Source organism: Dama dama, chromosome 32 (assembly GCF_033118175.1).
Source record: "Dama dama isolate Ldn47 chromosome 32, ASM3311817v1, whole genome shotgun sequence".
Lineage (NCBI taxonomy): Eukaryota > Metazoa > Chordata > Mammalia > Artiodactyla > Cervidae > Dama > Dama dama.
Genome location: NC_083712.1, coordinates 34,506,770 through 34,529,451, shown reverse-complemented (window position 1 = coordinate 34,529,451; position 22,682 = coordinate 34,506,770). Strand labels below are relative to the sequence as shown.

Genomic DNA, 22,682 nt, shown 5'->3' with positions numbered 1-22,682 from the left:
AAAATAAAAACAGTTCTTAATAATAACCTTAATACATGGTGATTATCCTGATATGCTTACTGTGTAATCAATTATCAATTCATGTCATTTTGTGACTCAGTACTGTTTGGTATAGTTTTTACATTCTAATTGAATAAATTATTTCCCCCCTGCTTTTTTTTGGTGGAGACACTAGATATTGTTAAAGATATTTCCAGAACCCCAGGAAACTTCCGGTTATTTAGGATTTGCTAATTTTATAAGCCATTATAAATGGCTTAGTGGTTTTTTAAATTTATGGTCAATTTATAAACCATTCTTACATCCCTTCTCTTCCTGTCTTTACTTGTTGGTTTCATTAATTTTCATTAGGTTCTCCCTTGATCCGACAGGAGAAGGGAAACAGGTTTACATACGGTATTTCCCCTCTATTTACCCATCACTCCAGCAGGAGATATTTTAGACAATCATTCAAAAAAGAAGAAGCCCTATTGCCTTTTCACTCTACCTCAATACTGGTTTGGGTATTTCCTTCATATAGTACAACATCTGAAGCAATTTCTTTGATGTCCATGTTTACAAATAGTAGGTAATGGAAAGGCCAACATATACATGTGAAGGGTTATCGGTGAGTTTAAATGTTAGGCATTAAGGACTTCGGCTCTTACTCTGTAAACCAGACTTGGAAATGTGCTAGCTTGTTTTTATACAGTATCCTATTACAAGGGCTGACATTTTCCCCCCCTTCACTCGGGATTCTGACCAGAACTCGCCCACTCACTGGCTGAGTATCTGTGTTGTACATTATTCTTTCCCAAATGGATTGTTACTATTAGTCTGCATTTTTCCAAAATGAACTGCATTCTGTTATCTCCTGTGAAGTGAATTTTCTTAAGGTTCGTATATGCTTTTCTAATTTTGTGTTTTAGTGTTCCTTATGGTATCATCTGCAAAAGACATTTGTTTCCTCAAGGAAATGCCTTCTTCAACATCATTAAAGAAAATATTAAATATAATATGTTCCTTCAATAACATTTCCTACAGATCCAACCTTAGACCTCCCCATCACTGTTCAGCTAGCATGGATCATCCCATTTCTTTTTTATTATGATCTGGGGACTAGTTCCCAATTTTTGAGATAACGGTATACAAAGAGTAGCCACAGTGGACTCATGGATAAATACTGAGGGGGGGAAAAAAAAAACGAAGTCATCCTGGATCTGCACTGCTGTTTTTCAATGTCTAAGACATACAATCCCACTAATGAGGTGTCGGTGTTTATGAATCAACCTCTCCTCGTTTGAACCCTGGTGCCCTTCCCAAAGTTCTGTTTGTACAGCTTGTTCTGAAATGCTCATGTGTAGATGAAAATCCTTGCCATTGTTTACCCTAAATGATGTATTCTTTACTTTGGGGTCAAACAATTTCATTGGATACGGGCTCAGTCTATAGCCCATACATCTCTCTGTCCTTGTGACATGATGACTTATGGACGCGGCTAATTTGTGGTTTGGTTTTGTCTCTGGAGGATGCCTCTGTACACAGCATAGCGATTCTGAACCTTCCATCTACTCCAGCCTCATTTGATGATGAAACCTCTAAATACTCACTTTTGACTTAAAACTTTCAATAGAAATATTTCAAAATGGTGCATTTTATTTTAATTTTTGATATCCTCCACCAGATTTATGGAGGTATTATTGACAATATTGTATACACTTAAGGTGTGCAAACTGATGATTTGATATATTATACATTGTAACATGATTACCACAATAAGTTAATTAACTCATCAGTCACCTCATATGGTGACTATTTAAAAATTTTTGGTTATAAGATAAATAATTTCAGTTATAAGATAACTTATAACTTCCTCAGTTATAAGATAAAAAAAATCCTCCCTGGGATCTAATGTGTAATTAGTTCATAATATGGTATTGTATACTTGAATTTTGCTGAGAGATCATTTTATTTTAAATAGACTATATGCTTCTCAAGGTGAGGGCTACATACATGTATTTTCCCCCATGAAGACTCTGCTTCTCGCTGGTTGGTGTCCTCCATGATACATTCCCTTAGCTCCCTAAATACTTGTCAAAGCACTCAGCACACCTATCCTTTACAATTTAATTAATGATCGGAAATCTGTCTCAATCTGATAGCAGCTATGTGCCTCACTTGCTCTGAAGGATGAGGTCTCCCAGAGCTGGCTATTCTTAGGCACTTCAGGACTAATCCAAAATATATTCCTTTGCTGTATTCCAAATATCTCCTTCTACAGCCATGATGATGAGGCTACAGGACACAACTTGAATCTGAACCACCAGCTACTAATGTGCTATAAATATATTATTCTCATCATCATTTTTACTTGCATCAATTACTAAGCACGGATTTTATAAAACCTTAACCTTAGCTAATATCTTGGCTTTCTCTCCCCATCTTATCTAGTGCCCATGTGTCTCTAATCTCTATGGAAGTCTCTCCACCCTAAACATCTTCTAGGTTTATGGTGTACCCAACCTGTTCCAGAAGGTACTATGACTCCTGACTAGCTGTCACAATGTCCAAAGTCCTCTCCCTGGTTTTCAGAGCTCAGAAACTGATTCTCCTGTCTAACCTGACTTTTTTTGTTTGTTTTGTTTTACTTCCCAAAATGGAGTTGCTGGCCTAAGGCATTCATGTCACTGTGTCTAATGGGAAGATTAGATGGTATGGTATATGGTATATTTAATAGTATGTGGAAAAAACTCCATAAATGATGACTATGCTTATAAAGTCTTCAACATATTCCAGGCTTTTCTTTTTCTTCTTTAAATTCTCATTATCATAATAATCAGCACTGTACCACTTGGGATAAAGACACTCTAATTGATCTACTATTTCAGTTACTCTATTTCCATAAATAGACTAAGTTCCCAGGGACCAGAGACCATGCTGTATATTTTCTCTGTGTTTACAAAAATGCCTGGGATAGATGTAGCTGTTTTATAAACAAATTTTAATTAACATTTCATTTACCGAGTTTATTATAGCACATTTATTGTGACTTTATCTCCTATAGTTAAATATTTTCATAACTGTCTCTATAATCATGTGTAATACAATATAGGCCCTTATATATACTACATGGTTTCATAAAAATTAATTAGATGAAATGATAAGTTCATGTTTAAAGGCACCTCCCACTTTGTGTTTTGTTTGTTTTCTGTTTCTGTTTTTAAATATAAGGAAATTAATGATCAGAGATACTACATGATTGAATGAACATCAAATGCAAAGTTATAAAGCTAGTTGGTGGCCCCAACAAATCAAATAAAAACAGCTAGTGTTAAACAAAATGAAGAACTGGGAATTAAACATGATAACACAGTCTGTTAAGACAGGTGTATATATTTTTCCAATGTCTACAGAGAGAATGTAATTCTACCATTTATTTTTTATTGTAAGGAAAAACTCACTTCCCCAGAGTTAGAAGTGCTTTCACAGAAATGAGTTCATTTAATTTCACTGACTCCTGGGAAGAAATTTGGAGAATATATTAACTCTATGTTATAAATAAATTGTCCAGAGAGTTGAAGTGAAAGAGCTCAAGACTAGTCACCAAAATTGGTGGTTAAAACTCTAATCCCCACATGGGGATGCCACATCTGTCCACAGGACAGCATCATGGGTTTATAATTATGGTCTGGTATAAAGTCATTTTTAGATTAAAAAAAAATCACATCAACATGTTCCAAAAGAGTTGTCTTAAGTATAACTACTCAGAAGAGCAGATATACAAGAACAAGGGGAGAAAACCAAGAGGATAATCTGGACAATGTCAAGTTCAATGTGTCTTCTTTCTTTGAACCATGTGACTACATGGGGCACCAGAGGGTAAAAGATGGAATGATTCTTTTCTGGTCTTTATGCAATCTGGAATAGAAACTGTTTTTTTTTTTTTTTCCCTCCCCCTCAGGATAAATTTTAAATTACTATAGAGAGAAGAGAAATATAAAAGATGAGAAACACCGCGGAAATTCCCACACTGTTCCCAGGAGAGAAGTCCAAGTAACAGCTAAACCTCTCCTCAGAGAAGTGTTTAACTGTTATATGGTTAATCCATTTGGAACACCTTGTTCTAAATGGAGAGACAAAAGAGATTTGCTGTAAAGTCTTCCACTTCAACTCCCAAGAAGACAAGAGTGGATTAGGTGACCAGAGAGACCACTTGGAAACTTACATGCTTGTGGTGTTTCTGAGTCATGTCTTAAGTCAGGGATAAAGCTGACTTTGAACGATGTGGTTCATGCTTCAGAAATGTTTTGCTCTAGACAGATGGACCATATGGAAACTATGAACCGGCTTCATACACAGGGCCATGATGAGCCAACGCAACACTTTCACGTTTTCTGTTTCTATTCAAGTCGTCCAGTGAACAACATGTTATTGTAAGACTTGGTATATTATGCGCCTTTGTTTCATTTCTGACTAGTGATTGTTTTTAATGTTATACATGTTTGCAACACAGGGATTAAAAGATATACTCATTGAACAAAAAAGGCATGAAATATTTTGGATATTGACTACACTCAATTCTTCAGTGTTCTGGCTTGCTTTCGTGTATTAATAAAGGCAGTGCAAAAGGGGGATAAAACTTATCAAAATCATAAATGTCACAGGTTTTCTTTCCAATAAGAGCTCATGATAATCTTTAACACTTTTCTGAAAGATTACAATTACCAAAAAAAAAAAAAGATATGATAAAATCATAGTGCAAATTTTCTGAGAATTGGTACAGGATTCAGTTGGGGGACACAATGTTTACTTGTGGTTTGCTGCTTTAGTAACTATTAGAGAAATACCAAACATTTCACATTAAGATTAGAAAAATAAAAAACAAGTATTTCTTTCTAGATTGGACTTAATGTTTAATGAAAAGCTGTGTGGGTGGAAAAAAAAAATCACAGCTGTTGGCACAATACCAAAATGGAACCAATGAATAGCACTTAGGTGACAGCAGGTTTTGTATGGGTCGTGGGAGGGCCACAGAATAGCTGAAATTAATATGCATTGGTTCCTAAGAGGTATTCAGAAACTATCATATGTACTCACTCAGCTTGCAAATCTTTTTGCAAAGGCTAGGATGAAAAAGATCATGTTTCATTATTATAATTAAAACTGGGTCATCTCAGAGAAGTTTCAAAGAAGTAAAAAAAAAAAAAAAAAAAGAGGAGGCATAGATTTAAATAATCTGGGTACGATTGTTTAAAAAGGAGAAGCATCTAAGGAACTGTAATTTAAAGGTTTTCTTCCAAGGAGATTTACTGAAACATAGCTAGATTGTATGTCTAAGACTAGGACAGACTAGCAGGATGTACCCATATAGTAAATGTACCTCATTTTACAGATTCCAATTCTCAGCTTCTGATATTTTCTATTTTGATCAGAGAAAATCTTATAGGAAATTACAGAATTTATTCATTTCCACTCACAATGAAAAATTCAGGGAGGGAGGAATGTTTGGGATATATTCACAGCAAACTGGCAGAATCAAAGGCTGAAACTGACCAATTTTAATTCTCCACTATAGGTACATAGATTTGATATGCTGGTGACCAAAAAAGTGAATCTTTGATTTTCAAACAATAAACATGTTGGCATAGGAAACTGTTCGGTATTATGCCGCAGCCTCAATGGGAGCGGAGTTTGGGGGAGAATGGATACATGTACATGTGTGACTGAGTACTTCTGCTGCCTACCTGAACCTGTCGCAACATTGTTAATTGGCTAAATCACAATATAAAATAAAAAATTAAAAAAATAAACATTTGATAGTCATAAAATCATTCAGAGTTGGAAGAAATTATTTTTTATATATATGCTTTCATTTTTTATCTTGCTTCAAAGTTTTGAAAAGATTCTTACCTATTAATTTTATCTTGGCTTATAATTATTCTCTATATCTATGAAAGATACAGCTCCTAGTTAACTACAAAATAAACGTGTATTTTTAATCATTTCAATGAGACATTAAATATCTTTTAACATGACAAATTATTTGAGTCCATGGACCACACAGACCCTATATATCAAGCATAAACTAAAAATGCATTACACAATAAACATGCTTTTAATGAGACCTACTAATTTTAACTGCAGAGTTTTAATATTTAATGTCCTGACAACATCTTTGTTTAATTTTGTCTATTGAGAGAGAATAACTGTGATACTTCTTAACCGTTCATCAACTCCTTCAGGTCATTGGAGAGAGCACCATTTTAAACATATCTATAAATAACTACAGTGCATGAAAAAACACTCTGCCTTCTACACGCAATGATGCTACACACACTAAGTGCATTTCCAAACTAATACACATTGCTGGTTTTTCATTAGTGAGATCAACTTAAACTCCATTTTTTAAAGGAGCTATAAAGCTAATGCCAAGTTTAACAGATGGGTCATCAAATAATTGCCTGCCCTTCTGCTTCTTTTAGTTGTCCTATTTGCTTCACAGGTGACACCAGGGTAAAAAGGAACATTATCTTACAGCTTCATTCATACACTGGATGGAGATGCAGGTGTCCAAAGTTCTAGGCGTCTATGATATTTGCACATCTCTCTTAAGTAACAAGGAGGAAAACCACAAGCAAAGCAACTTTATAAATATGAAGGCAAACCCCCCCCTCCCCCCCCAAAAAAAAAAAAAAAACAACCAAACACCCACATGGAAAAAAGCAAAAAACCATTCTGGATATAACAGAGTAGATAAATGGTGTGAACTTTTCACAACACTCTACAAATAAAACAGCATTATTCAAACAATGCAACAAAACTGGAAAAGGCAGCAACAATACATCATGGGACATGGAATCATCTGAAAGAAGCGGTCATGGACAGAAGTCACACAGAGGATTTCTTTTCTTACTTGCACAAGTATCTTGAGGGATTTGAAAGGTCTTTCACCATGAAGCACTCGCCTCCATTCACACAGAAGGTTTTCTCCTTCTCTGCACACTTGACAAGATGGCTTGTCCCAGCTGTAGATGTAGATGTGGCTGGATAAAAGATAAACAAGGGAAAGTTTTACACCCATCTTTCCCTCTTCTTAGCAGCCTTTAAATGCTCTTAGAAGGAAGAGCTCATATAGATAAGATGTACTCCACTAAACTTTCTGGTTTAACAAACAACAGCATTAAGACTTAAAGACATGAAGTACTTTCTACATGTAAATAAACAGAATAAAATTATAAAAGGGTAATTATAGTTAATTACAATTAAATAGGAAACAAACATTTCTTATAACCAATACTTTATCTTCTAAAGAAGTGGAAAAGAGAAGATCTACTAAGAAAAATACCTTTTCCATGTATGGCCAAGTCCCTTCACTGTTCACTTGAAACTATCACAACATTGTTAATTGGCCATACCTTAATACAAAACAAGAAGTTAAAAAAAAAAAGAAACATTTTGCAGGAAGGCTCAAAAATAGTGATATAAATTCATATCAGTGCAACTGAATTTAGGTATTAATTTTAAATGGCAACTAATAACATTATTTCATTATGAAATGAAATATTATCTGACACAGTCTTAGTGATTTTTAACCCTTTGTCCTCCTTATTAATTTCGATTTTAGTATTTGCAACTGGAATTCAGATGCTGTTGTTTACGTATATTTGACCTTTAATGTATTTTTCCATTTTCTCCTGCCTTTCTTTTTCATTTCCTTCATCAGTGCACATTGTGTTTGACATTTAACCTAATTGCTCCTCTAATTCTGTTTGATTGTTACTCTACCTGATCAAAATACTTAGCATCTGATTATCCAGTTTCTGAATGATTCCATGCCTTTCTGGTCTCTTATTCTTCTGTCTAAGGTAAGTTTGGCACCATTTCATGGTTCTCACCAATGGCTTTTAGGAGGAAGAGCAAAGGACAGTCAAAATGATTTGCACTTTGGAGACAGATCTGGTTCAAATACCATCTCCTACTAGCTTTGTGTTCAAGAGTAAGTTACTGAACCGCCCAGATGGTCAATTTTCCCATTTAGAAAACAGGGGACTCTTACACAACTTTTACAGAGATTATCAATAATCTAGGTAAAGGATCACCGATTCAGTGGACACGAGTTTGAGTGGGAGATAGACAAGGATAGGGAAGCCTGGCATGCTGCAGTCCATGGGATCACAGAGAGTTGGACACAACTTAGTGACTTAACAACAACAAGGTAAACAAATTGGTGCTAAACTGGCATCTGATGAATAACAGCAGGTGTGGAAATGGAATAAATAGGGAAGAATCTTAATTTTGGTATCTATCACTCAGATGTAAAGCTTAATAGAAATCTGAAGATTTCAAAGAGGCAAGCTTTTCTCGAATCATTACTATAGTAATTAAAAATTGGGTTCATTTTTTAACTATTCCAATAAAAAGCTCTCTCCAAATCAGGTCTATAAACCTAATCAAAGAACCATGGAATGTAAAGAGAGGTTTTTTTACCCTCTGTTATCAGCTACCCTTTTACCATTTTCTTCTCAGGAAGAAGGGAACATAATTTGCATCATTTGGTCTATAATATGATTGAGTAGGCAATTTCTATATATCACTTAGCAAGAATTTCGACATATATCTTCATGTCAAAAACTATATACTTAGGTGTTATGAATATTTTCATCCATGGCAACTACCTTTAAAAATATCAGGTGGGTGGTTGTCTTCAATGTTAAAGGTTTTGTGCTTGAGAACTTTCACTGCTGACAGGGATCTACGGAATGACAAATTGGGCAGAGTATTTCTGCTGAAGGGACCGCCCGCAGAGTTCTGTCACCCTCATTCCTGCAAAGGAGCTCTGAGCCTCCAGCAGACCCCAGCAGCAGTCCCTGAATCCCTCCTACCAGTCTGCTAAGAATTCCCCCTTATCCAAGCTGGCCAGCAAACACTGCAGCAGGCTCTTCCAGAACAAATGCTGAGGCTTTCACTAAAACCAGCAAAACCAACATTCCCTTCTCCGCCAAAGCGGACACTCCATATTCATTGCAAACTAACAAAGAAAATTAGCTGTGATAGACAGAAGAGACAGATACATCGTACCTATTCCTTGGACCTTCTGATCTTGCATTATTAACTAAGTAGCATTAAGAAACGTGGGGTTAAAACTTGAAATAATCCATTCCCCCTCCCCCAATCCTTTAAAAGCATTCTCCCTGACATGCATTATCCTTTGCATGACACCCTGAGTTATGACACAATCATTTGAAACGTCCTTAGATCATGGACTAGGATCACTAGGAATAGGAATAGTTGATAATAACTCTTGGAGAAAATGCAGTAGCAGCTCTCTTATGTGATCAGGGACTATCTTACTTAGTGCTTACATCCTTTAGCAGCAGAAAGAATAAAACTGATCACGGAATTACAAAGCAGAAATTAACTCCCAGGAGACACAACGTGTGGACTGACTTGGGTACAGCTGTTCTGAACCAACAGCCAAACACGGGAATAAGTTGTAATTGTCAGAAGAACCGGGGATGGAAATGGTGATAAATGCATCTTTCAGATTTTTGCCAGGCTTCCCTATATTCTCCTTAGTTGAACGCTGTGCACAGTCAGCCCTAAGCAGATCTATAAATTTTGCAGTGATATCCTTTGTCTTTGGCCTATACATGCTATATTGCTCAGTCAGTTTCCGTTTGGTAATTCTGCCAGAAATTAATGAGACAGACAAAGCAGGTTCTTCAGCCAAACTGTAGAAACAGCATTCTTTTTCAAGCAGCTGGCAGGAATTTATAAGAGGTAAAGATTACAGTTCTGCCAAGAGAATGTGCTTTTGATATCTAAAAGATGACCTTCATAGCTGCTTTTAGAAGTAGGCAACAGAGATCTCACTTATTCAGTCCTTAATAAACTCTGCCTCCTTCTGCTTTGTAACTAGTTGGTCAAAATCTGCCGGTAGAGTCAGAAACGACTTAGCAACTAAACAACAACAACAAAAGTAAGTGCTAACTGAACAGCAATCAGGAATACGTAACTATGACTTCATTACTTTTATGTTTGGCATTTATATGGATGTTTTGTCCCAAACACACCTTCTCTGGGATGTTACCAACTTCAAAATTATAAGGAAGAAAGTGTAAGTGGTACGGTAGCTGCTTCAAGCGTTTCACTCTCAGCCTGGTCTGTCAGGATAGACAAGTGACTGTCAGGACTAGTGACTAGTGACCATTTTGAGGAGGTCTGGACAATTCTCTGACTTAACCAACGATGTGGAGACTAAATTTACCATTTTAAAGACTCCCCAAATCCTGCACCATGCAATAGGATTCCCTCCTTTCTAGCCTGCCTGCCTGCCTCCCTCCCTTTCTTCTTTCCATCTATCCACAATTCTTTAATGACCACCTAGACATAACAATAACTAAAGTCACTGCAGTGGAAATTTGTAAGACTGTAAACAATTTTCCCTAAAAGGAGATCTTTACAGATAAAAGGTAGTGAAAGGACCCTAGAGTTAGCTGAGAAGAATCAGGTGCAAGGCACAATTTTGCCAAATACTATCTGCAGGACTCTGGCCCCAGCTACCTGTCTCAGAGTATTCAGCTACAAAACTGAGATATCATAGCATTGCCACAAAGCTTGATAAAATGCTTTGCCAGCTGCAAAATTACACACAAAGAGATGACATGTTTCCATTACTAATGGCATAAATATGGAACAAAGAGAAGCAAAAACATTTCTGTCCGGACTCTGTAATTACATACAATCAGCCTCGAATGTTGTTTCTTGGTAAATTATTCTTTTACAAAATGTGAAGAGATGGTTTGATTTGGAGGGGTAACCACTGAGTGATTATAAAACATGAAGCAAATATTAATAAATTATTCTTTTTCAAAATCACTGTCAATAATTTATACCTATTCAATTTGCATATAAAATAAAACTGAAGAACAATTGAGCTAAAAGAAAAAGAAACTATCTCAAATATGTAATTATTTTCAACTTTCCAGATCCACATAATTCTATAATGGTTCTTAAAATTTTTTTTTATTGAAGAATATGATTTACAATATATTGTAAGTTTCAGGTGCAATTCTCAAACATTTCTGACTGGGCTTCAAGTTACATAAATTCAACATATTTACAATCGTATGGGTTATCTGAACAGTTTAAAACTCTAAAATATTTAAAAATATTAATAGCAACATGTCTATAGAATATGGGCCACAGAATCAGTAACTAAACATTTTGGGAATCACATACTATTGCACACTTTAGTAAATATACACAATAAAATTTTGAGAAGTAATTAAGTGTTGGCTGCTCATTACTAAATATTTTCCCATGGAATCACACAGTGTATTTCCTGTAGTATACCAGGCTTTTTCTGCTCAAAGACAGCCTAAAAAGAAAATACTGCTGGAAAGGATGGTTCACTTTCTTGCTTGTTTTAGGTGGTGTTTTCCTTATCAGGGAAGTAGATAGCACTAACAGACCACAGCTATTACACAAAAGGAAACAACTGATAAGAAACCAGTCTATTCTTCTTTGACAATTAGCAGGAATTAGTATGAGTTTATAGTGTTTACCTCAAGGAAGGATCATTAGATCCTGTCTTCCCTGAGGGAATGAGCCCAGAATAGGAGTTTTAAGGACAATTCTTAACAGTTTACTTGCAAAAGATGAAATTAAATCACTCCATGCAGTTTTCTCAATAACATATACAAATACTAACAATTTTTATATTCCGACATGAAACTGTCAATCGCTGCAAAGTTGCAGGGTTTTTTTTTTTTTCTCCAATCCTTACCTGTGATATTTTCCGTGGCTATATATTTAGAAATCTGCATGTTTCCTTGATCTTCGATCTCCCAATTTTTTAAAATAAATCTGAAATTATTATTTTTGCTTAGAATATAGCTCCTCAGCAATTATGTACCAGAGCACTTTGAACTTCTACTAGGAAAAAATGCTTATGTGGTTCCGGAAAATGATGCTCTGGCTCAGAAGATGAGCAGGAAAAGCCACGCCACCTAACGCAGTTCCTATAGATGCCAACGGATGGGTGGGGAAGGCATTTGTTCTCCAAAGGAAGATCCAGAGCCAGACAAAACCACGGAAGCATTGCTCTGGGTTGGCTTTTTTTTTTTTTTTCAAGTAGTAATCCAATCCTTTCCTGAATAGCAAATAGATACTTGGGGGGGAAAAAGTGATAAGAGAAGATCAAAGAAACCCATCCTGACCTGGGTATTCCCAGAGCCCATCTCCTTGGCCTCTCCTCTCCTCAACTCTGCTATAGAAACACTTCCCTCTTCCTAAGGGAAGAACCATCATGAGACCATAAATGGAACCAGAACTTTCTAAAGTAGAATTAGAGCATCTCACTTCATGGACCTCAGCACTCACTAATAAACTGGAAGTAATGTTTTTTAAGATTTTTTTTTTATGGGGACCACTGTTTAAAGTCTTTATTGAATTTGTTACAATATCACTTCTGTTTTATGTTTTGGTTTTTTGGCCTTGAGGCAGGGATCGAACCCACATCCCCTCATTGGAAGGTGAAGTTTGTAACCCCTGGACTGCCAGGGAAGTCCCAAGCTGGAAATACTTAGAAGCTGGTAGATTACCCAGAAGGTAAGCATCTGTCCAAAGAATAAGGTGACAAGGGTTGATGGAGGTTATTTGATTTAAGTGATGGACTTGAGTTTTAGCATCTAATGAGCACGTAGAATGGTGGACCAAAAAGAATCTTCACAGATTGTATCATTTATCCTATATTGAAAAAGAGGATACAAATCATCTCAAAAGAATAGTTCTGCAGCCTTTCATAAAATTCCTCAAGCAATTCACAAAAGTGTATAGGCTGCCCAAGGTCACAGAAGTGAATCAGGACACACTCATTTTCTATTTTCTTATATGTATATTGGGGCTGAAGGCGATTCATAAGATGGCCCTTAGATTCCTCCCTCCCTTACAAGCTCTCTGGGAAGACTCTAGTATTATTTCTTCCTTTTTCAGCAGAATGAAAAGTGACCCACGGGGTTTCTCCACGTAAAAGAAAATATAATTTTTGTTGTAACCCTGAGCTCATTTGTAGCTAAACAGAAAACAGATTCTAAGTTGCCAGCAGTTGCTGAGCAAATGCCTGGGTGTCATTAGATAGTGTTATCCTTAGAAAAATAAAACTTGTCAAGAAAGGTTATTTTTCAAACAATAGATGTTGCTTTTTTTTTCTTTTTCTTACAGCACATTTCACTCACAATGATCACAGGGTGATCATTCTAGTCAACTACTTATTAGAGCAACAAGTTAATGGCATAAACACCTTTTAGGATGTCTTAGCTTTGCTAAGGGAGTCTCCTACAGTGGATTGCTGCCTGGGTGGAGTTACAGGAAAGCTACATTTTCTTCCTTAAGTCAATAATCTTTTCATGGCTAAGAAGCCACTCCAGATATACAGTTCTGCTGTATATTTTCTATTAATTGCTGACAGTTTTATCTGAGTATAAAATTTCCATAGCCAGAAGTCAACAAACTTTCAAGCTGTTCATTGACTCTTTTCCTATCAATACCTTTCCTAAAGGAGTAAAATCTATGTAGTCTACAAAGCAAATATTAGCAGTACACTTGACTGGCTTAATTTGATGTATTTATAGATCTCACCAGGCTAAATGTAGAAGGGACACATTCTTTACTGTATTCTGCATTTTCTACCAGGATCAATTTGGTTGGAAGAAGGTCATGCCATTGTAGAAAATGTTAAACTGTCATTTTCCAAATTGGTCAAAAGTTTGGAGCACCAAACAACTCACATCAAAACAAAGGGAACTGATCAAGGATTCAGTTATTCAGGGAGCTGCTGAAATTACCATGTGACATTTAATGACATAGGTTAATTTATTCATCAAGTAAATGAAATGAAAGTAGATGAAAGGTTAAAAGACAGAAACTATGAGGCAAATTCATTATCTTATTCATCAAATTAAAAAAATTATGGCATATAAAAAATAAAAGTCATATGGTCATTTCAAGAGATAATCAACACTGATGAGATTGAAAATCAATTTCTATAAAACTATCTATAAAGCATTTTTATCCCCCAAATCAAACCTGAATTTAATCAAGCATCCAGACACAGCTACTAATTTACAGGAAGAACATAGGTTGGGGGAACATATAAAATAACATCATAGGATACAACTGGCAAAACCCAAACTATGGAGGCTCTACAGGTCAAATAACCTGATTTCTTTTAAAAAATTTAAAAGAAGATAAAAAGACAAAGACAACTAGAACTAGATACAGATCCAAGGGTGAGAGAAAAGAAAAACCTAAAATATAGACATTAAAAGGAGATACATAAACCAATCACAATGAATAAAACTTATTTAGATCCTGATAAAAGAGGCAATCTGATCATTGATTAGATAATACATATTACTAAAGGGTTATCCTTAATTGGTATATGTGTCAAATGCATTATGGTTATGTTTAAAATAGTCCTTATCTTTCAGAGATACATGCTGCAATATGTCTACATTGAATAAGATGTCTGTGATTTACTTCAAAACAGTAAGAGGAAAGGAAAGTGAGTGAAATCAGGACAAAACAAAACTGATCACTGCTGAAGTGGATGATGGCTGCATGGCAAATTGCTGCATTATTCTCTGCACTTTCATACGTTCAGTATGCATGTTTAAATTCATACATCTATAAGTACATGTTTAAATGTATGCTTACCTATGTTTAAAACTTAAAAATGCAAAATATAAATTTCAGGCTTTTAAAAAAGATGTCTTTATAAACTGGAATTAGAATGATACTCTATACTACCTAAAAATATTGACTTCTGGCCACCAACCTAAGTCATACTTAACTGTGAAACTCTTGGTAAGGTGGTTTCCTTAATATCAAGACGAAGCCAAGAATGCTGACTACTGCTTTGAAAGTTCTAGCCAATGCAACAAGGCAGGAATAACAAATTGTGGTACAACTATAGGAAAGATGAAATAATCATTATTGGAAAGTGATATAATTGGATACTATCCATAGAGTCAGTTGCCACTTCCTTCTCTGGGGAAGACTCTTGAGAGTCTCTTGTACTGCAAGGAGATCAAAACAGTCAATCCTAAAGGAAATCAACCCTGAATATTCATTAAAAGGATTGTGGCTGAAACTAAAGCCCTAATACTTTGGCCACCTGATGTGAAGAGCTGACTCACTGGAAAAGATGCTGATGCTGGGAAAGATTGAGGGCCAAGTGGAGAAGGGGGTGGCAGAGGATAAGATGGTTGGATGGCATCATCAATTCAATGGATATGTGAAAGTGAAAGTCGCTCAGTTGTGTCTGACTCTTTGCGACCCCATGAACTATATAGTCCAGGGAATTCTCCAGGCCAGAATACTGAAGTGGGTAGCCTTTCCCTGCTCCAGGGGATCTTCCCAACCCAGGGATTAAACCCAGGTCTTCTGCATTGCAGGTAAAATCTTTTCCAGTTGAACCACAAGGGAAGCCCAAGAATACTGGAGTGGGTAGCCTATCCCTTCTCCAGCAGATCTTCCTGACCCAGGAATTGAACTGGGGTCTCCTGCATTGCAGGTGGATACTTTATCAAATTTGAGCAAGCTCTGGGAAATAGTGGAGGATAGAGAAGACTGGAGTGCCACAGTCCAAGGGGTTAAAAAGAGTGGAACACGACTTAGCAACTAATGAAGAAATGGTTGGATATCTATATTAACTAGCAAGAAAATCTAATAAAATAAAAGAATTATATTCACAACAGCAAGAGTAAAGATGAATCAATTAGGTCAGGTAGGTGTGATCCTAACAATAAATATGCAGAATGGAAGATACTTTGAAAGGATGATCTAGAAGGGGAATTCCATCTGTACTTTGGGGAGAAGAAGGCATTCTACTAAAGGGAAACGCAAATGAATTTGTGGATGTAGAAAAATAAATCTCACGTTCAATGAAAAGCAGGTTTGGGAGATGGATTGTAAATAGGGAGGTGAAGTTAATGAGGCTATAAAATAATAATACATCCATATTAAAGAAACCCTGGCTGAAATTAATGTTTAATCTGTAGGTCATGGAGGGAGTTGGGCTTTTGCTTAGGGCCATAATTAAAAAAATTAATGATCTATTCTATAGTCTTTGGAAGGGGAGAAAAATGGAGACCAGATCAGGGAAGCAGATATGAAGGCCTAAATGAGACAGGAAGACTGCTCAAACTAGCACGGAAATGATGGGAGAGGAACTGGTGACATACTGATGAATTAACACTACTTTGTATGCATATACATTAAAATTAAGCAAGAACTAAATGATGAAGTTTGTATTTCACACCTTGTATTGCACCTCTTTCTAAAGCATTCAAACAGCCTAAACACACATTTTCTCATTACTCTTCACACAATCTAGGAACTACCCATAATAAGACAGAGGGACTGAAGCCTATTCTGAATACTCAACACTCATTGGTAAAATTAAAATGTCAAGTCTTGCAGCCAAAACTACATGACTGATGCTTTCCTAATGTAACTACCACATGTCTGTTGATATCAAGGAACCTGTTACAAGCAGACAATATTCTAGTTCGCCCAAAATTCTAAGTATACAGATATGTAGGTAGTGATAGTCCTAGGATTTATGAAAGCATGTCCTTGACAGGAAATGACTCCTGACAAATCATTTTAAGTAATCTACATGTCCAGTGTTTTGCATAAAGGAGTCTCTATAAAAGTATAGGTAAAAAACAAGGTCCAGACAACACATACACCATCTTCCGAGGGTTTCAGGTTGGAGTCAGACCCCTTTGATCAGTGGATCTCTAACACAATAGACCTGACGACTATCCCTTCAAACAGCACCTTGGCAGCTCTAAACCCCTAGACTGTCCATCGCTACATGCCATTTAGCCAAACTACAGAAATTCTGCGTTTGTGTGATGACTGTAGACATAAAGAGCCAGACTCAATATTTTCCACACTGAGGCCAAAGGTTGTTGTGTATAAAGTAATGAAGCAGTAAAAGCATGTTCGATGATAGGAATCTTGCTGTCTTGCACTTGGTTAATTTCAAGGCACAGATTTTCCCAGAACTCCCAGGAGTTCCCTGTTCCCAGGTTCGTGACCAGAATAGCAAAACTTCCCTTCCTGTAGGACGATGTGTCCATGAAATGTGTTTCTGTAGTTTTTAGGGTCCTAGCACAAATTCTAGGCCACCAAATAACATCCAGAAATCTTTTTTCAATATCGCTATGGCCGTTTACATATGGCCAGAAAACAAAGTTTCAAACACACAACTTTATTTTTTCTTCAGATTTTTTTTTTTTTTTTGGAAGTATAGTTGACTAGAAAAGGAAATGGCAACCCACTCCAATATTCTTCCCTGGGAAATCCCATGGACACAGGAGCCTGGCAGGCTACAGTCCATGAGGTTGCAAAAGAGTAAGACATGACTTAGCAATAAGATGTCATCATCGACAGCAACAACAAATAGTTGATTTGCAATGTTGTGTTAATTTCCGCTGTGCAGAAAAGGGATTCGGTCATACACATACACATTTTTTTTAAAGATCCTTTTCCATTATGGATTATCACGGAATACTGAATATAGTTCTCTGTGCTGTATAGTGGGACCCTGGTGTTTATCGATTCTATAAATGAAAGCTTACATCTGCTAACCCCAACCTCCCACTCCATCCCTTCCTAAGCCGATCCCCCTTGGCAACCACCTGTTTCATAAACAGGGTCATTTGAGAAACACACATAACTTAAAATGCTTCACCTCCAGAGAACACTTTGCCCTGCTGCCCAGAGGCTAGCTGGTCTCATAATACTTAGTTCACCCTAGGTCTTGTTTTTCTAAAGAACATATCCTTTTTAGGTTAGCGATGGGGATGGGAAATATGACAGGCAAATCCCGTGCCTTTGCAGGAATTGGGCCGAAATTATAAATTAACCCCCACTACATCATGCCTAAAGAAGCTTTCCTTCAAGACTTGGGGATTTTTGTTCTATTTTGTCTTTCAATTTCTAGGCCTTCATGCTCAAGCTGAACAGACACCTGTTTTCCTACTGTTGCCATTAAACCTTGTTCAATAAAAAGAAAACAGACAGGTGCATGCTTCGAACTCTTTTTCCAAAGAACACAATATTTTAAACAAAACAAAACAAAACTGGAGCCATGTGTTCAATGTCCTACTCTCATCATCTGGTCGAGCTGTTTTATATATTTGACATCATCTGCTTGTTGGAAAAACTCTATGGAAACCATCATTCCGCTTACAGCTAAACCAAACAAGGGCACCTTGAAACATGTAAAAGAAAGTAGAGGAGAGGTCAGGGTCTTATCGAAGCTGCCTGGCTGTTTCCCTTCTCTGGCAGAAACAGGGAATATTAAGAAGGTTCATAGGTAGGGTCTTAGATATAATTTGTTGTTTTTTTCACATTTCTTTTTTAAATTAATTTTTAATTGAAGGATAATTGCTTTACAGAATTTTACTGTTTTGTCTCAAATCTCAACATGAATCAGCCATAGGTATACATGTAATCCCTTCCCTTTTGAACCTCCCTCCCATCTCCCTTCCCAGGTTTTCTTTTTCCTGGAGGTGATATATCTAGCTGGCCAATAAAGCACTTCCATCTCCTGATGCTGTTATAATTCAGAATGGCTATGGTCTTCCCGCCTTTCAAATATAAACCACAGACACTGCAAGTCTGTATTTAATACAGATCGTTGGTCTTTTCATGCCTCACTGAGGGCTCCATACCTAAACACTGATGAAGGAAGAGCACACAGCAGGAAATCAGGGCTGGGGAGCCCCTTAGCTGTGAGGCAATCATGGCTCTGCAAAGCCACCCCAACATCCAAGCAGGCAGAACTCAACCCAACCCTAGTCCACGTCCACTTTGCCAGTTTAATTCCTCCTGTTCCCATGGAGTTTCTTTAGTTGAAATTTGTCATTTATGCAAAACTTTTTTTTTTTTAATTTTTTTTTATTCAAGTGTAGCTGATTTCCAATATTGTGTTAATTTCTGTTTACAGAAAAGTGATTCAGTTATACACATGTGTACGCTCTTTTTTATATTCCTTTCCATTATGGCTTATCACATAATGAAATGAAATGAAATATAGGTTGAAATGAAATGAAATAAAATAAAGAAAGATATGAAATATAGTTCTCTGTGCTATATAGTAGGACCTTGTTGTTTATCCATCTCATATATAATAGTTTGCATCTGCTAATCCCAAACTCCCAATCCTTCCCTCACCCACCCACCTTCCCCTTGGCAAGCATGTCTGTAAGTCTGTTTTGTTTTGTAGATTTGTTCACTTGTACTATATTATAGATTCCACACATAAGTGATATCATATGGTATTTGCCTTTTTCTGGCTTACTTCAGCTAGTACAATCATCTCCAGCTACATCCATGTTGTTGCAAATGGCATTGTTTCATTCTTTTTTATGGCTGAGTAATATTCTATTGTGTGTGTGTGTATATATATATATATATATATATATAGCTGCTGCTGCTAAGTTGCTTCAGTCATATCTGACTCTGTGCAACCCCACAGACGGCAGCCCACTAGGCTCCTCCATCTCTGGGATTCTCCAGGCAAGAATACTGGAGTGGGTTGCCATTGCCTTCTCCAAAAACTTTTTTTTTAATATCATATGATGCTAGGCTATTTATTTGGCACTTGCTGTGAAGCATGTGGGATCTTAAGTTGTCTGACAGGGAATTGAACCTGTACCCCTCGCATGGGAAGCACAGAATCTTAACCACTGGACTGCCAGGGAAATCTAGGAAAAGCTTTAAAGAAGTCAAACACTTTGCAAAACCAAATGGTAAGTCTCAGTAGGAATCTGCGCTCAGATAAGCAATTCCAAATACCTAGTGAGAACTCGCCAGTTCAGTTATAACTGAATCCAGTGACTACCGGAATGGGGAAATCCAGCCAGTGTTAGTCATGATTCTGAGCTCCACTGAGGGAAGGTTCACAGACCACAGGCAAGTTCTGGTTATATTTCTTAGTGGAAACAAGCCATCCGAGACAAAGGAGATCTTGTTAATAAGAAGAAACCAGAGCTTGAACCCTATCTTTTCAAAAGACCTGTTTGACTCATGGCTTGTCCCTTAAGGATGCCTTACTTCCTAATAATACTGAAATATAGAGCGCTTTTGTTAAAACAGAGCTTTAAAAAAAATTCTTTTTTTGGTGATTACACATCTTGCTAGTGTGTTTGATACTTAATCCCAGGGATGTAAGTATCTTCACAGACATCAGTCCCAGATGGGTGATCTTTTCTGTTGAAAAACTCGCTTCTCCCTGTACCTTAAAACCTCATGTTCTATGCCCAAAACTTGAGTGCTTCCTTTTTTCTCAGGGTCTAAAGAACTCACGGAAGTGAGTCATTATTCTACAGATGCCACACAGGTTCCTGGAATTACACCGTGATAATGAGAAAAGGGTCTTAATTAGCAGACAGATGTTGTTAGAACTCAGTAATCCTTCACCGCTCCTTCACACTGTTTTCCATTAAAAGGTTATCACAACCTGTCAAACGGCTGCATGGATCTATCACAGCCACTAGACTAGGCCTGAGGTCCATGCTTGGGAAGTTAATTCCTCACTTGGCAGAGCACTCTGTGTGTGTGTGTGTGTGTGTGTGTCTGTGTGTGTGTTTGCTTGTGACTATCGCTTTCCTTCCTTAGAAAATCAAACTGCACTCTGTTACCCATTGACTTAAAGCTGCTTTCTATCTTGAGATTTTTTTTTTTTTCTTTTTTTTTGGTAGAAAAAAGTGATAGGATCTGAAGAATTCATTTGTAAATAAGGATGGAGGCTATTTGGTCCTTAACACAATCTCATCAATCCTGGAATCAAAGCTCTTTTCCTAGAGATTATAAAGTGCCCAAGATATCCCCTGATTCCCCCCATTTTTGTTTTCTAGACTTCTTGTTTTCTTTTTAGTCTAATTAGTTGACATTTTTTCATCATAAAGCCAAATACAATTTTCAGCAGACTGAATAAAAACTAGTTCATTATTTACCAATACAGGTAAAATATCTGATTATTCTTTAAAGTATTTCAAATTCAATGTTCATCCTTTGCCCGGCGCAATCCTTCAAAGAGCCACCTAGTGACTCTGTCTGTTTTCGTTTTCTGTCTGTTTGTTTTCAGGATTTGAAGGCCATTTCATCTGTGAATTATTTCAGTTGTAAATAACAAATTTTAGTCGCTCAAAGGTGAACAAGCAGAACACATGGAGGAACAGATGGAAATTGTAAGCGAATGCATAGTGTCAAAATATTTCTTCTAAAGTCAGAACTAGACATTGGCATAGCCACAGTAATTTCCACAGAAAATGCTGGCCACACATATTTTTAAAATTAGAAATAAATCTTACCCATGAATGCTAGAAAGTACACAAAAAAGTAATCCGATGGTGGATGGAAGAGAAAGAGAAAACAAGAAGGATGTTGTTGGTTCTTGGAAAACTTAGTACTTCTTGGGCCCTAAAAGTGAATCTGAAGTTCAATTCAATTAGGAAGGTCTGGGATGCCAGTTCTGTGATATAAAGACGGATGTAGCATCCTTCACAGAATAAACTTAGTCACAGGAGGATTTATTGCAACTGGAAGGATTTTTGATGCTGAAGTGAAGTGTGGTTAGTTTCCTTGGTTTCTTTTTCCCTGTTGAATGAACCATATTCCTTGGGCTGAGAGACTGGAAAATTGCAATTTATGGTAAAGTCTAGTTTCAAATCCTGACATGAAGTTGGAGTTTCCTACACAGAACCAAAATAATAGCAACATGGCCATAAGAAAACTTGCAGAAATTGAAGACGTGATGAAATGGAGTCTGTTAAATAGGCAATGTGATCCATGTTGCTGGAATCACGTTCTAGAGAAAGGTAAGCCCAGGACATATGCACGGGTCAAAGAGAGAAGGGGACTGAGCAAGGAATTGCTCTTCATTGTTCAGTCGCTAAGTTGTGTCCAACTTTGCAACCTCATGGACGGCAGCATGCCAGGCTTCTCTGTCCTTTACCATCTCCCAGAGTTTGCTCAAACTCATGTCCACTGAGTCAGTGATGCCATCCAACCATCTCATCCTCTGTCGCCCCCTTCTCCTCCTGCCCTCAATCCTTCCCAGCATCATGTGAGTCTTCTTACTTGTGGGACCAGAGCTCCAGGCTCTAAAATGACACTCCTGACCATTTGAGAAACTCTGTGAAAGAAGTCTTGAATGACCTAACTCTAGAGATATGAAATATATCTGATTTATTGAAATGTCTCCTCTATTTTATAAGAAATTCTGTGACCTGGCAAAGAATGAGGTCAGAACAGAGTTCCGACTGTTCTTAGATCAGACGACCAAGGCAGCAGAGGTCCAGACAGATAGGATCCATCATTCTCATAACTGATGACAAGAAATACCAGGGCTGGCACTGAAGTCTTAGTCACAAGTCCCCTGAAAAATCATCAGCAGCATTTTGTAATCCCAATAACAAAGAGATCACACCTTCATTGCTCAGCTAAACCTGATGACTTAATAAGGTAAAAATGATATGCTCGAAGTTGGATGAGAGAAGTTATCATTTCAACAAGATTGACAGGCATCTGTACCAAATCCAAATATAGAACTTGCAACTGTTAGCATTTCCAGTTCCTCAGGCATAAATTAAGAGACAAGTACCTTAAAATTATTCAAA

General features: G+C 36.9%; 1 protein-coding gene across 13 annotated transcripts in view; it reads right to left on the bottom strand.

Annotated features, from left to right (window-relative positions):
• NRG1 (neuregulin 1) overlaps positions 1 to 22,682 on the bottom strand; it is a 1,115,683-nt gene that overhangs the window by 34,827 nt on the left and 1,058,174 nt on the right. For all 13 annotated transcript variants that reach the window (XM_061134964.1, XM_061134972.1, XM_061134976.1 and 10 more), the window contains one exon: positions 6,893 to 7,022. In XM_061134964.1, coding sequence (XP_060990947.1) covers positions 6,893 to 7,022 — 130 coding nt within the window. The remainder of the gene's footprint in view (positions 1 to 6,892; positions 7,023 to 22,682) is intronic.